At 42.9% G+C, this 17,038-nt stretch overlaps 1 protein-coding gene across 1 annotated transcript; it reads left to right on the forward strand.

The window, feature by feature from the left end:
* The first annotated feature begins 12,405 nt into the window (after positions 1–12,405).
* Positions 12,406–14,823, forward strand: LOC127004300 (uncharacterized). The gene is made up of 4 exons (XM_050871861.1): positions 12,406–12,544; positions 12,883–13,018; positions 13,368–13,487; positions 14,339–14,823. The coding sequence occupies exons 1-4, from the start codon at positions 12,501–12,503 to the stop codon at positions 14,441–14,443; spliced, it is 405 nt and encodes a 134-aa protein (XP_050727818.1). The 5' UTR covers positions 12,406–12,500; the 3' UTR covers positions 14,444–14,823.
* The last annotated feature ends 2,215 nt before the right edge of the window (positions 14,824–17,038 follow it).

Here is a 17,038-nt window from a genome sequence, read left to right on the forward strand (position 1 = left end):
GGGTAACCACAGTCTAGCTCCTCTCCAGGTTTCTCAGTGCATCCATTTATCAACCAGCCGTCCAACAGGAAGGAAGAACAGGTGTGTGGAATGTGTGCCGACTGCATTGGCCAGTATCGAACCCGGGCCCACGGAATGTAGTGGTTAGGCGTGATTACCACCACACCACACAACGGAAATTCACAGTAAAAGTAGTTATTGTAGTTGTTGTAGTTACTAAGCGTTTCAGGGACCATGTCACACATTTTAACAGAGCGTCGGACAAGGATGGTATTTTGGGAGAGGATGTTTGAGAACCCAACCTAATTGGCAAAAATAGGCTTAGGTGCCAAATATCAATGATTACGGCACTTGTAGGAGTAACTTTAGGGTAAACCACTAAAATATACGGGCACAGGTAGCGAGGCTAGGTGTCGTCATCATGTATGCACCGCCTCTCATTCAAGTCGTGACGTCGATGTGACATTTAACCGTGACGTAGTAGTAATCACTGACGCAACCGGTAGTTCTCTCTCTCTCTCTCTCTCTCTCTCTCTCTCTCTCTCTCTCTCTCTCTCTCTCTCTCTCTCTCACACACACACACACACACGCACACACAGTAACAGTAGTTCAGCCACTGCACTATGTTATATGCATATAGCTTGTACCAAAGACCGTATTTTCCTTGCAAAGGATAAGAAATTTCCTACGAGTAAAACTGGTTTTCGCCAAAATATAAAATTTCATATGAGCACCATCCCTACAGGCTGAACTTCTGTTACTGTGTAATTCACCTCTTGGTCTGCTGCGGGTCTCTCTCGAGACAGCCAGCTGTTCCTCTACGGAAGAGCACAGAGCTCATAGTACCGATCCTTGGGTAGGAGTGAGACCACTCACGCACAACACACCGCGACAACGAGGCCACAATTCCTTGCCTTACGTCGCGTACCTACTCACTGCTAGGTGAACAGGGGCTACACGTGAAAGAAGATAAACCCAAAGTATTTTCACCCGAACCAACTTATCTTCACCCGGCCGGAGAATCGAACCCCGGTCCTTCTGGTTGTGAGTCAGACGCTCTATCCACTGAGCTACCGGGCCGTGTGTGTGTGTGTGTGTGTGTGTGTGTGTGTGTGTGTGAGAGAGAGAGAGAGAGAGAGAGAGAGAGAGAGAGAGAGAGAGAGAGAGAGAGAGAGAGAGAGAAGTACCGATTGCGTCGGTGATTACTACTATGTCACAGTTAAACGTCACATCGACGTCACGACTTGAATGAGAGGCGGTGCATACATGATGACGACACCTAGCCTCGCTACCTGTGCCCGTATACTTTAATGAAGTTTACCCTAAAGTTACTCCTACAAGTGCCGTAGTTTGGCACCTAAGCCTATTTTTGTCAATTAGGTTGGGTTCTCAAACATCCTCTCCCCAAATACCATCCTTATCCGACGCTCTGTTAAAATGTTATTTTTGAAAAACTGTGTGACATGGTCCCTGAAACGTTTATATTTTTTTTAGTAGGTGTTCTGTTTAGGTATTGGGAATGTGATTACATCCTTACATTTAGCTTGTATATATTATTTTCATCTAAATAAGATGTTATTTACTTAGGCTTTACAAGGAAAAGAACTATTTTACCTCGAACCAAATTCTATCATTATGAAAAAATAAAAAATGTCGCTATAGCCATGTGCGTGTCCTCGTCCCTCCCTGTGCAGACCTTCACTGCCTTGCAAAACTTTACTTTTTGTGGGTTATCATTTTCATACGAGACAAATTCCAGGATAGATATAATTACTCTTGAGTGGTAGGGACTCAAGAGCTACGTATTTCGTACCTCCTTTCTCTTTGTGCACATTACAATCTGTCACAATACATTTTACTCTCGTCTTATTGCAGATGCATCACCTTCGCTGCTCTGTCATTATTATCTTGCATCGCATGAGGACAGCCTATTCCAGTGCATTCTCTTGCGAATGTTAACACCGGCTCCTTCCACGAACGGAATGTGATGAAGGGGATGGTGTTAGGCAAGCTCAGGAATTATGCCTCGATCCGATATTTATGTTTGCTATCCTTTTTGTGGGAGGGGTACTGAAGGTCACTACTTGAATGCGTGTGTGAGTGGTGTGTGTGTGTGTGTGTGTGTGTGTGTGTGTGTGTGTACCTTCCCAAGTATGAAACCAAAAAATAAACTATGTGAAGAAAAGTTATTACGAATGAACCCGGCAGTAGGACACGCGGCGAGCTGAGTTAATCTTGAAAACTTTATATAAAGTAGGAAGAGGAAGAACGGGTCTCTAAAGCATTCTTGGCACTCACTCCTGAGCGTGAGTCTCAGTACACTCTAACCCTACTAAATCACGGTGTAGGAAATAAAACAATTCGACGGTATTATTTTTTGTTATTTAAATTCCAGGAAACTCACTTTTACTATAATCCCCTGAAAGAAGTGTCCCGAGGCGTGGAAGGACTGGTGGGAATGAGTATTGTCACGTACGTACTCATGACTACATCGGAAAACTATATATTTTTTTGGCATCTGTATTAATTTCTGAGAGCAGCGAGTTGCGTTATTTAAAGTTTTTGCTTTGTCCTTAGTCTACACTCCCTATAGCAGAAACAACAAGTGGGAATGAACATTGTTACGTATTTAATTTGATTACTACCTGTGTTTTGTGCACGTGCTCCTTTTGATTGTCTTCTTTACAGCAGGAAAAAATGTGGGATTGAGAATTGTCACGAACTAAATTTGATTACCTTTTTTTTTTTTATTCTTGTTAACAGTGTGGTGGGGGTATTTTTTTTTTATTTTGTCTTTTTTTCTGTTTCTTTTACCGCTAAAGAAAAAGAAGAAGAAAAGAGTAAATAAATGAATACTGTCACGTGCACAAGCCCTGATCTAATTACGTACTCCTCTTTGGCATCTGTATTTTATAAATTCGGGAGCAGAGGATTGCAATTTCCCACCCCTTGTTTATTTCCTTCACCGTAAAGAAATAATAATGAGACTAAAACTCATAGATGAAAAAAAAGTTAGTTTGCAGCACATAACCCTTGGGGCTGGGACTCCCGTCAGGTGCAGCCCACGTACCTACTACGTGATGGGGAACACACACACACACACACACAGAAAGTATGTAAGTTGGTATCTATGAACATTGGTGCGCACACACACACACACACACACACACACACACATAAAGTATGTAAGTTGGTATCTATGAACATTGGTGCACACACACACACACACACACACACACACACACAGAAAGTATGTAAGTTGGTATCTATGAACACTGGTGCACACACACACACACACACACACACACACACACACACACACACACACAGAAAGTATGTAAGTTGGTATCTATGAACATTGGTGCACACACACACACACACACACACACACACACACACACACACACATAAAGTATGTAAGTTGGTATCTATGAACATTGGTGCACACACACACACACACACACACACACACACAGAAAGTATGTAAGTTGGTATCTATGAACACTGGTGCACACACACACACACACACACACACACACACACACACACACACACACACCAGAGATGGAGTATTCGTATTCGGTATTCGTATTCGAATACATTCGAATACTGTATTTGGGTGTATTTGTATTCGTTTTAGAATAATTATTGCTAGAAATCGAAATATTCTCTTCGGATTCGAATACAAGGGAAAAGTATTCGTATTCTGAGAATAATTTGACGAATATTTCAAAATTTATCATCAGAAGTAACGGCCGTTGTTCCTTACAGCTCCGACCTCCTGGGCGGACGTGTAATGGTTGTGTATAGTACAGGTTCATGAGCTCATTTATCCGTTGCACAACTAAAGAACAGTGCAATAGCCAGTTACGTCAAAAAGTTATTTTTCAATGAAAAGTTTCCATGAATGTATTCATGAATATCTTCAAGAAGTATTCGTATTTGTATTCCAATTAAAACCATTTCAGTGTGTTCGAATTCGTACTCGTATTCGTTGGAATTTGAAGTATTCGTATTCGTATTCACTCCATCTCTGACACCCACCCACCCAAACACACACACATAGAAAGTATCTACTGACCACACTGGCATCCCCCTCCATACACACACACACACACACACACAACACACACACATGCGCGCGGGCGGGGTCGACGGATGATGATTGATGTTATGACTTGTCTCCTGCCTGTGGGGCGCGTGGTGTGACAGACGTGCCCCCCTTGTCACGCCAGGCCGGCCGACGCAGTGCTCCTCAGAGAAGGCCACTAAATCACCTGTCGCAGAGCCACATACGTCTTGCAGCGGCGAAGACAGTGATTTAGTATGCAGTTCAACGTAGGGTGGTGAAGAATTTAGGTATCAAGCGGAAGGGGGATGTCGTGCGTGAAAGAGATAGCTATACATAAATATATATTTGTTTTCTTTTTTTCGCTGGAACTAGGAATGCGAAGCTGTTGTATCGTGGAAATTGCACCGTCTATGATATCATTACCACTATCATCATTATCATTTGAGGGGGATGATTTTGTATGAATATAATTTTTTTTTCTTCGCTGGAACTCGGAACGCGAAATTGAAGTATGGTCTAAGTAGCATCATCTACATTATCGTTACCAATAACATAATCGTCATCATCATCATTACCATCAGTATCATCATCATTACTATCATTACCAACATCCCTTCCCTTTACTCCCTCCTCTCCCTCCTCCTTCTCATCATCATCATCATTACTATCATTTCCAAGATCCTTTTTCTTCTCTAACCATTCATCTTCCTCCTTCTCCACATCATCACTACCACCATCATCATAACCGTCAGCCACAACAACAACCACAACAGCAATAATGACCGATATAAACCCTCCAAAGCGGCAGGCGTGATGGCCGGTCGCGCCTCGTCAACGCCTCCTTCGTGTTGACTCGTGCCCAATCAAGACAGGTGGCAGGGAGGGGTGCGTGGGGGGGGAGGGGGTGGTGGTGCGTGGCGTGACTGCCGTGACCTCCGAGACAGTGGATTGGCTGACTAAAAAAAATCTGGAAAGAACGTTATTTATCATTGTTTTATCTCATTGCCTTAACTTTATATTAATTTTCGCTCTTTAATCACCGCTTTTTTCATGTAGAAATGAATGAATCGGTAGCCAGTAACAACCAGTATCGGCTGAACGACTGGGAATTTCTGGTTTTGCCTCATCAATATTTTGTTCATCCCAGGGCTTCAAGATTTCGATAATTTCCACATAATTTTCCTTCTTTCCGAGCACGGGGATGAAAATATATTGATCGGAGATGTTGTTGTTGTTGTTGTTATTGTTGTTAAAGATTTGTCATTGCCAATTTATGGCGGCCTGTAGCAAGGTGCCGACCAAGGAGTCTATAGACTATAGAGTAAAGAGTATACTTTAGAATCCTTGGTGCCGATCAAAGAGTCTAGAGGAGATAATTCTAGAATCCTTGGTGCCGACAGACCGACTCTATCGGCTGACGTCAGCCTAGCCCACCAAGTCGATCTGTCGACGAGGACTGGCAGCTCTGATCGGAGATAATTCATAGCATCTTATATTTTTTTTTAAATGCCTTGTGAGCAACATAAGCCAGATATCGATAAGGTAAGCGTAAAGTGAAAAGGGGAAATAACTACAGTGATTCTCCGCCTCCTCGTTACCGTCATCGTGGATTACTGCTGCTTCATGTCAGGCTTGCGTCCCTGTGAAGACCCGTAGCGTAGTCACCTCACTCGCCAGGTTTCTCTATACCATCAATTACTCTATTTTTCTCAGACGGAACAGGAAAGGAAAATGTTTTACAAGGCCAGTTTTGAGTATTAATTAGTAAGAGAGGGCCATATATAGGAATAATATAGCGGCAGAGATGAATGTTTCTTTAGTGTGTCCTCAAAATATTCGTTTTCTTCGACGCTCGGCGGCAGTCACGGGGCAGTGCGACCCAAACAAACTCGTGTGGTGGCGGCGTGCGCGTGTTCCCATATTTAGTGTTTCTTTGACCGTTTCTGTTCGCTCGTGATGTGCTTATGGTGTGTGCTACGTAAGTGATCCGTCATAAAAAATCCAACTAAGGTGTCTCAGCAGCCCAGGAAGAGGAAGAAGAGGAGGAGGGTGAGTTTAATGATGCAGACTTCATTCACCATACTGATTATTTTGGTGATGGAGATGATGGTGGTGATGTGCAATATGTTTTCATTGGTTATTCTTCATTTTCTTGTTCTCTATTTTGTCTTGTTGGTGATGGTGGCGGTGGTACTACGTACGTGATGGTATAGGCCTATTGGGTCTTGCACTGAGCTCGACCTGCCACCTAGAGGCCCTTTTGGAACCCCTGCGAGATCCAAACCTGTGGACCCCTGGGAGTCCAGCGAGGCTTAATGGGTATTTTGATGTACCAAACTAACAACATATCAGAGCTGTAATGGTCACTATTATGTGTACACCAAAAATTCCGAGTGCTGTATATTCATAAACAGAGTTGGCAAAATTAGAACATTCAACGATATATCCTACAACACTCCATCCCGTGGATGATAGAAATGGATCAATGCTGACTCGTGGGTAAATATTTCCTTCATGCAAGAAAAGAGAAGTCAAACAAGTCAAACAATGGTGTCAGGTTTTTAATTTCTTACAAGTATTGGTGAAAGGTGTTAAAAATTTTGCCACTCAGCTTTTCCTCCGGCAGGTAGGCCCCTCCCTCACATACGATGCATTCTTCTAGCTCTCTAATCAGGGGCGTATTTAGGTTCTTGAAATATTGGGGGCTTAGCCCAGCTCAAAATGCAGGGAGGTCGGAGGCGAGAGAAGCGCGGAGTTTTTAGGGTAATTCTGAGGCCTCTCTGACATACATTAGGGCCAATTTATCTGTTATTGTGTTTAGCAGTAACACTGAAAATATGGCAAGAGTGTCATAATAAAACTCAAGGTCATTATCAAATTATAGTGAAGCATAAGCACATTTATATGTATCATACATATAAATGTACTGTACAGACAACTTCAAATTAAAATTTATTCTTTCAGGTACGTTTACTGCAAAGAACAAGGCACTAAAAACTGATGAAAAGCAATTGGCCGTTTTTACAATGTACTATAGTAAAATAAGGAACATCTGAGTAAGTGAGCATCAAGTAATTAGCAATCAGAAACTACAGTGTTCTACAAATTCATCTAGTTTTTTATTAAGTTTATTCTTTTACCAAGGAGCTTTAAAACTGCAACTCATCACTCCTATACTTAACTATTTTTTTTTTGCCCGGAAAAAAAATTGCCCGTGTGGAAATTAGACCGCCAACACGTTCAACATAATGCCCCCTTGTTTTTTCAATAGGAAGATTAAGCAATTCATTTTGTAAATAATATTAATATTAATGGTAGCCACAACTTAAGTCTGAAGAAAAAATAACTGTTCACACTCCAGCGGCAACGGAACGATCGATTTATTTTTTTGCTCTACTCACTTAAAAAAAGAAGAAAAAAAACTTTCAGCCTTTAGCCTTATAATAGACGTATTGTTTATCCCGTTGTCATAGCCTAGGCCAGGTAATCATATCACGATACTAAATAATGTGGCCTGTCAGGTTTCATCTCATACAGCCTACTACTCTACTACTACAGTTTATGAATTTAGATGCTGGTTTTTACTCCTGCCATGTCATCAGTTCCTGTAGACTGTAAGTTTATTTAATACAGGGTTAAAGACGTATTAAAAGCTCATTTTTTTTTTATATATTTATCCCCTATTATTACTAGGGGGAAACGGGCCCTTGTCCCGTTAGGGGTGCAAAAATGCTCCCTCCCTGCGCGGGGGGAGCACGGGCTAAGCCTATTGGCGGCCCGTAGCAGGATGCAGACAGACCGACTCTATCGGCGATCGAAATCTAGCCGACCGAGTCGGTCTGTCGACGAGGACTGGCGTGTCTCTGGGGGGCTTCTTTTATTGTTATGCTTTTAACTTATTTTTATATCAACGAAGTTCGATCTCGCGTAATTGTCACGCAACTATATAATGACCGCAGGGTTTTTGCCTACAGCAAAATATCAATAAATTACCTCTTGAAATTCGTTAAATAATAACTGGATCCTTTGGAAACTGGAAAAAAATTGCGGTCCCTCGGAGTACTTCGGTGCAGTGTGCACATTTCCCATCATTACAGTATACATAACTACCATATTTTTTAAGGGGTTAGTATGCCTTGTGTGACAAAAACGTTTGAGAACCACTCAGCAAGACTATGGATACTTGCTAGCTGGCTAAAGAGCCCTCTGCTTCACCAACCTGAGCTAACAGACAATGTAAAGGCAGTGGTAGTCTCCCGTTATCACTCATCTGCAGTTACAGCAACAGCAGGAAGTAACTCTTCCTCTTCCTGCTCTTGCCTTGCAGGCTGCAACTCATTGTCTTGATCCCCTTTCTATTTGAAAAAAAGCTGCTTATATCCATAGCCTCAGACTCAGGTCTTGCTCGTCACTACCAATCAACAAGCTCTCTCGCTCACACGTGTGCGTGGGCCGGGATACTCACCTTGGCTGGCGCCTGGCACCACTGCCTGACTGATGGCCGACTGGTGAGTGGCCGTGAATACGTGATAGGAACGTGAACCGGACGGGAACAAACCGCATGATCTCCGTATGAGATCTATGAAATATAATTCCTGTTACTAACGTTTTTCTTTTCTTTTTACAACAAAAGAGCCGGCCCAAGAACAACAAAAATTATATATATATATATATATATATATATATATATATATATATATATATATATATATATATATATATATATATATATATATATATATATATATATATATATATAAAGCCCGCTACTCGCCGCTCCCACAACAGAAAATAGACAAGAGTAGCCAAAAGAGAGGTCAATTTCGGATGGAGAGGTGTCTTGATACACTCTTCTTGAAAGAGGACAAGTCATAGGCAGGAGGAAATACAGACGAAGGAAGGCAGTTCCAGAGTTTACCAGTGTAAGGGATGAAAGAGTGAAGATGCTGGTTAACTCTTGCATAAGGGGTTTGGACAGTATAGGGATGGGCTAGAGTGGACAGTCGAGTGCAGCGGGGCCGCGGGAGGGGGGGAGGCATGCAGTTAGCAAGTTCAGAAGAGCAGTCAGCATGAAAATATCGATAGAAGAGAGAGAGGCAACATGGCGGCGGAATTTAAGAGGTAGAAGACTATCAGTAAGAGGAGAGCTGATGAGACGAAGAGCCTTAGACTCCACTCTGTCCAGGAGAGCTTTGTGAGTGGAGCGCCCCCACACACGAAATGCATACGAGGGCGGACAAGGCCCCTATAAATGGAAAGCATCTGTGAGGGTGAGAAGAACTGGCGGAGACGATACAGAACACCCAACCTCGAGGAAGCTGATTTAGTGAGAGAAGAGATGTGAAGTTTCCAGTTGAGATTTTGAGCTAAGGATAGACCAAGGATATTTAGTGTTGAAGAAGGTGACAGCTGAGTGTTATCGAAGAATAGGGGATAGGTGTTTGGAAGATTGTGTCGAGTTGATAGGTGGAGAAATTGGGTTTTTGAGGCATTGAAGGACACAAGGTTCCCTTTACCCCAATCGGAAATGATAGCAAGGTCTGAGGTTAAGCGTTCTGCAGCCACCAGTCTGGAGTCATGTAATTCCTGTTGAGAGGGTTTTCTATTGAAAGAAGTTGAATAATGCAGAGTGGAGTCGTCAGCGTATGAGTGGATAGGACAGTTTGTTATTGAGAGAAGATCATTGATGAATAACAGGAAGAGAGTGAGTGATAGGACAGAGCCCTGTGGAACACCACTGTTAATAGGTTTAAGGGAAGAACAGTGACCGTCTACCGCCGCAGAGATAGAACGGCCGGAAAGGAAACTGGGGATAAAGGAACAGAGAGAGGGATAGAATCCGAAAGAGGGCAGTTTAGAAAGCAAAGACTTGTGCCAGACTCTATCGAAAGCTTTCGGTATGTCTAGCGCAACTGAGAAAGTTTCACCGAAGCAGCTAAGAGAGGATGACCAAGAGTCAGTTAAGAAAGCAAGAAGATCGCCAGTAGAGCGCCCCTTGCGGAATCCATACTGGCGATCAGATAGAAGGTCAGAAGTGGAAAGGTGCTTTTGAATCTTCCGGTTAAGGATTGATTCAAAAGCTTTAGATAGACAGGAAAGTAAAGCTATAGGGCGGTAGTTTGAAGGATTGGAGCGGTCACCCTTCTTAGGCACAGGCTGTATGAAGGCGTACTTCCAGCAGGAAGGAAAGGTAGATGTTGATAGGCAGAGGCGAAAGAGTTTGACCAGGCAGGGTGTCAGCACGGAGGCACAGTTTTTAAGGACAATAGGAGGCACTCCATCAGGTCCATAAGCCTTCTGAGAGTTGAGGCCAGAGAGGGCATAGAAAACATCGTTCTTAAGAATCTTAATAACAGGCATAAAGGAGTCAGAGGGGGGATGAGTAGGAGGAATATGCCCAGAATCGTCCAGAGTGGAGTTTTTACAGAAAGTTTGAGAAAAGAGTTCAGCCTTAGAGATAGATGAGACGGCGGTGCTGCCGTCAGGGTTAAGGAGAGGAGGGAAAGATGAAGAAGTGAAATTGAAGATGTTATTGGCTAGATGCCAGAAATTCCGGGAAGAATTTCGAAAAAGCAAGGTTTTGACATTTTCTATTAATGAAAGATGTTTTGGTAAGTCGAAGAATAGATTTGGCACGATTCCGGGCGGAAATGTAAAGATCATGGTTAGCGGGAGTTCGAAGGCTCTGGTACCTTTTGTGAGCTGCCTCTCTATCTTTGACAGCACGAGAACAAGCGTGATTAAACCAAGGCTTTTTAGTATGAGGAGTAGAGAAAGTACGTGGAATGTATGCCTCCATTTCAGAGACAATCACCTGTGTGATGCCCTGGGCACACACAGAGGGGTCTCGCTCCTGGAAGCAGTAATCATTCCATGGGAAATCGGAAACGTACATCCTCAGGTCGTCCTACTGAGCTGAAGCAAAATGCCAGAAGTATCGCCTCTTCGGTGGGTCCAAAGGGTGTACAGGAGCGATAGGACAGGATACAGAAATAAGGTTGTAATTGGAGGAGTCCAACGGAGAGAACAGTTTGACAGAGTAAGCAGAAGGGTGCGAGGTAAGGAAGATGTCTAGTATGGTGGGCCGGTCCCCAAGACGGTCGGGAATACGTGTAGGGTGCTGAACCAACTGCTCAAAATCATTGAGGAGAGCAAAGCTGTAAGCTTGCTCACCAGACTGGTCAGTGAAAGAGGATGAAAGTCAAAGCTGGTGGTGAACAATGAAATTTCCTAGGATGGAGATTTCAGCGAATGGAGAGTGGGTCAAGATGTGCTCCATTTTAGAGTTCAAGTAGTCAAAAAAATTTACATAGCTAGTAGAGTTAGGTGAGAGATAAACAACACAGATGTATTTATTAATAAAATGTCAATGAAGCCTTAGCCAGATGGTGGAAAATTCTGAAGAGTCAAGGTCGTGGGCACGAGAGCAAGTGATGTCGTTCCGCACGTAGGCGCAACATCCAGCTTTGGATTGAAATTTAGGATAGATAAGTGTTGTTGTTGTTGTTGTTGTTGTTAATGGTGGTGTTGGAGGTTCAACTCTTTTCTCTTCTAGTTTCTCTTCTTTTCAATGTCCATCTTCTTCTTCTCATGTCTTGTTGCTGTTTGGGTGATAGGGGGCGGCAGGGGTTCATGGCCGCGGCAGGGTTAGTATAGTTCTCATCTCTGCATCGGGGGAATCACAGAGAAAGGCAGCACCTGGGTGGGGAAATGATTAATTTTTCTTACGTGATGTTTTGAAGAAGCATAGGCTCGCGTTTATTGGACGTTCCGTATTTTCATTTATTTGTTATTTCATCGTCAATGGTATTAGCAACATAAGATAACAAGAAAACTAGCATAACGGAGGTTTGTGGCTGTTTTAAAAATTGTGTGATTTGATTTTGAGGTGCCGTTAGTTATCCCTTTTGCCACCCTGAAATAATGGGAAAATAACACCACCCGCATCATTTGATAGTGTTTATACTTGTTGATCCGGTAGAGTGGTTCTCTTCTCAAACATTACTGACCACTGTAGTGGATAGGAAATATATTTTGCGTAACATTCACGAAGGATGTTGAAGCGGGGAATAGAACTGTACCCTATAGACCTTCACGTTTGATGCCATGTGATGTTTTCAGAAAGTTTGATTTCTTTTTAGGTGCAGTGTTGTCAGGTTATTGAGAAAATTATTTGTTGGAATTTCTATAATGTTTGACGAAGCCTTGAAGACAGCCAATGAAATGCTGTGAACGAACATGTGCTTCTCTGAAAACGAAATCGGACGACAATTTTCCTGCTTTTATCTCTGAAACACGAGAGGCGTGGGAGGCAGCACGTGCGTATCGTTTTATTTTTCTATCACCACCGAGCTAACCATGACCTTTCTCCGGTATAAATTCCGTAGCTGAGACTGGCTCCTCACGCTTCCCATCTTGCCTCGCGGAGATGAAGAGCCTTCTGGTCCTGCCTTTTCTGGTCACCCTTGCCTTGTAAGCTTCTCAATGTACCATTCGATTCGTTTTATGAAAACCACAATACTTGTAAAAAACTACTTTACTTATGCAATATCGCAAGTAGTCTACTAATATATTTCCTAAATGCCTGGCCGTGTTTGATGATTCATTCTGATTTCTTCCTTAGTGAACTAAGCTACAACAGAACTAATTTCAAGGCAAACTTTTTATTATCGGGCAGTGAGGATCAGGTGGTTGACTGCCTTTATGGTAAAAAGACTCTTTATATACAAGATATATTAAATACCCTTCCTGAAGATGTGGCGGTGAGGAGGGGGAAGTTATGACCTGTGTTGTGTTCCTTGTGTGTACAGCGGGCAGGAGGCTGTGTGTAGGTGTGGCGCCTTCGTGTCCACTTCTGAAGCCGAGGTGGAGGTTTTGAAGTTCCCGAACATTCAACTTGCCGACTGCACGCAAACAAATTACTGCGCCCAGACTTGCAAGGCAGAGGTGATGACACGTTGATACGTTTACTTCCAGTTAGTTAATATTCCTGTCCATTGGTAATCTATCATAAATTTGGTCTGCCAATCCAAAAGTACAAGTTGGCTACTGAGGTTTCTTGATTCAGTTGAAATTTGATCTTCCTTCTTTTTATGATTATCTTTTCAACAGATTTGTAACAGATAATCTTGGTCTGCAATTACATACACTGTTCGTTTATGTATAATTATAGGAACGTAAGATAATTCACGTAAAACATTTTCACTTTTTCGAAAATTTGATAAGACTTATCTTAGGAAAAAAAAGTGGGCGATGCTTCCAAGTTTTATCTGCAGCGACTAATTGGTGTCCGCAGTGGGAGAGGATTACGAACGACGGGGACCTGTGCTCTGTGAAGCCTGACGGAGACACGGTGGCCCAGCGCATGTGTAACAACCTGGCGGACCTGGGCAAGGAAAACCTCCAGCCACACTCCGTAAGTCTGCCCTGGGGCTGAGTGTTCTGTGTGGCGCCGGAAAAATGACTTAGGGTAGAGGACATGTTCATTAATTCGTACAGACCATTCCAATTAGTACTAATATCTGAAAAATAAATATGTCTCGCAATCTGAGCCGAGACAGAAATGAACTATTGTCAAAGCAGTTATTTTTTCTCATCTCAGCACATTTCTTCTTGTTCCGAGCACTAATTGGGTGGTACTTGCGAATTTCCATTCATACTCTGACTTAACGTCGCCCTAGAGTGTTGTGTTCCGCAGGAGTGTCATGTTTATTAAGGGCCGCTTTCACAGTCACTTTTGTTTGTTTAGATCGTCACCAATGAGCGGCGATCGCCGATATAATATTTCCACGTGAAACTGGCCGATGGGGTAGTGGCGGCTGCAGAGGAAGCGAGGTGTTGAGTTGTGTGGCAAGGTGCGGGGCGGGGCTAACCCCGCAGCCGCCACTACCCCATCGGCCAGTTTCACGTGGAAATATTATATCGGCGAGCGCCGCTCATTGGTAACGATTAAAACAAACAAAAGTGACTCTGAAAGCGGCCCTAAGATGTTGAATGGCGCTTAAATGTTATTTTGTTTGTTAATTGAGAGAGGTTTGCAGGAAGGTAACCCAAGAATGCTAGAGTATAGGGAATTGTATTTCTGCATCTTCCTCTCTTTTACTATTTAAGCTACTGCATGTTATACGGATATTGTCAGAGAGAGAGAGAGAGAGAGAGAGAGAGAGAGAGAGAGAGAGAGAGAGAGAGAGAGAGAGAGAGAGAGAGAGAGAGAGAGAGAGAATGAGATGTCCGTCCATTCCACCTCACGCCAACTCGTACCCGCAGGTCTACCTTTACTACAACGTGTGCGGAGGCCCGTGGCTGTTTGACGGCCAGATCAGTCGGCAGGAACTCGAATGCCGTAACACCTTGGCGGTAGTCGAGTGCTGATAGGCAGACAAAGGATGCCAGAGTGTCTCCTGGGGCCGGAGTAGCATACACAATTGGTTACTTTGGTGATGTATTCGGAAATGTCGATACTCCGCTGTAAAAGCTCACAATTCTCCTACAGACTTGGGATTCATCGATTCGCTTACATTTACATCATTGGTTGCCCAGAAGTATTAGTCACATAAGTCGATTCAGAAACATCATAAAGCCATTGGATTCTCTCCCAAAATTTAAGATCCCTCCATAAAGTGTAACAGATGCGTGGACATAAATGTCTCGTTTTAGAAATGAGCTTAAAAATGACATCTAATACGGTTCACTTTTTCGCCGTCCTTAAATAGATAAAAAATGTTTTTTCGGAATAAAATATACGATATGGTGGTGTGTGTTTGCTTCCAGCTCTGTGCATATGTGTGTATGCGTGTGAATATGTTTGTATGTATATATATGTATGTATGTATGTATGTATGTATGTGTTATTATATTGACATGATGGAAATTGATGACCCGTTGCTCAAAAGATAAAAAAACAAAAACATGAATGAAGTAGAATAAGAACAAAAATAAGAAAAGTTAGTGACCTCTTCCCCCAATGGCGGTTACCAGCACTACGCGAGCGTTGTATGCGGCAGTTACTCTTATTATAGTTTTTCGTGCCTTAGTGTAGTGATAACTCTGTTTGGTGAAAAAGAAGAGCAGTGCATAAACTATCTGTGACCTTTTTTTTTATTTTTTTTATTTTTTATTTTTTTACGCCTATAGCGCCGGTAGGCTTGCTTGAGGGGCCTGGATGGTGTTCGGCCCCAGCCCGTCATGGCGCAGGCAAGTGTTTATAGTGGCGCCTTGACCTGTGGCTGGCTGGGGAGGTGTCACGGCCGATTGATGGGATCGTCCGTTGTATTATTCAATGTATCTACTTATTGAAATGAATTGGTGTCCATGCCCAATGATGTCCGTTGTCCGAATGGACTGCGTCTGGACGGCAAGCGGACTGCCACCGATGGTCGACATATGACCGTAACTGATGAACGACGACCGGATGATGAGAAGACGCTGCCGGTTGCTGTCAAGTAGTAAGTGGTCGCAGATGTTCGCCGTCTACTTTACATTTGTCATTGGCCATGGTCGACGTCCGACCTCCCACCACACGGCGAGTTGTGCGGCGACAGGTGACCCTTGACCGTAAATGAGGTACATTCCTGAGGAATGACGTCACGCGCCCCTCAGCCCATCCAAGTTCCGTTTCAACTCGACCTGCTCCATAGGTCAAGCACACCACCAAATGCGTAAGGATCATCCCTGCCAAACGAAAATAAAGTACTGCAGAACGTGATGTACACAGCAAAAACAATGAAAGTGTGGAGCTGACGGCCTCTATCCATGTAAAAAAAGGATTGTTAATTTCATATGCTTGTCTGCTCAGGTAAATGAAAATGCTTCAGAACAAGTATAGTGTAACATACATACTAATAGGCAGATTAAACCAAGATTGTTTGGAGTATTTTTTGGCACGTATATGGCGGAATGGGGGGGTTAACAACCATCTGTCACCTGTTGCAGTGAAGCATAAAACTAAACTGGTAAACTCTGGAATAATCTTCCTTCATCTGTATTTCCTCCTGCCTACGACTTCAACTCTTTAAGAGGAGGGTATCAGGACACCTCTCCTCCCGAAATTGACCCCTCTTTCGGCCACCTCCTTGGATTCTTTTTAGGAGCAGCGAGTGGCGGGCTCTTTTTTATTATTGTTTCCTTTTTTTGTGCCCTTAAGCTGTCTCCTTTGTTGTAAACCCCCCCCCCCCCCACTTTGTAAGGACATTCAGTGAAGATAACTTGATGGCAGGCTCAGTATTTCATTATCAAGGTCACCCTCCAGCAAATTATTAAGTTTAACTTCATTAAAAAGATAGAAAATGAAATTACAAAACTTGTGAACTTGATGTGTCTTTGCTGTGTAAATATAATGTATAGAATTCATAGTTCTTAACCAGTTGTCACCCTGGTGTAATTATTTTACTTATCAAAATATGAAAATCCGCATAGATGTATTCGTACTTTCATTACCCGCGGAAGGTTACTTTTCAATTGATCGATCAAATAGAACAAGAAGAAATAATAATTTCAAGATAAGTGGTAATAGATTCTCGTCGCACGAAGCCAAACACTTCTTCCATCGAGTCGTTAATGTTGGAATTCTCTATCCAGTGATATCGTTGATAGTACAACAGTTACGGCCTTCAAGAATAGATTAGACAAGTACTTTGAATCCCAACAGCAACTAAGATATTACTCACTGTCGTAACAACGTTAAGTTCTTTCGAATACTGGTGTCCTTGTCCGTTTTTATCGCCCAGTCCTACATAAATTACATGCAGTTTTTCCATGCTGCATGGTTCTTTTTTCTTTCCTGCCAGCTTTGGCTGGAGGGATGGGGGTGGGGGGGTGGGGAGGAGCCTTCGCCTTTGCTGTCCTTCATCTCCTACCTTTAGTTAGATATTTAGTGTAGCTTGTCACAAACAGCCTCTTAAGGACCATCAGGTCTGCTGTTGTTTGTTCTTCTTGTGTGCTCCTTTGTGTTCTTCCTCCTCCTCCTCC

Source organism: Eriocheir sinensis, chromosome 27 (genome assembly GCF_024679095.1).
Source record: "Eriocheir sinensis breed Jianghai 21 chromosome 27, ASM2467909v1, whole genome shotgun sequence".
Classification (NCBI taxonomy): Eukaryota; Metazoa; Arthropoda; class Malacostraca; order Decapoda; family Varunidae; genus Eriocheir; species Eriocheir sinensis.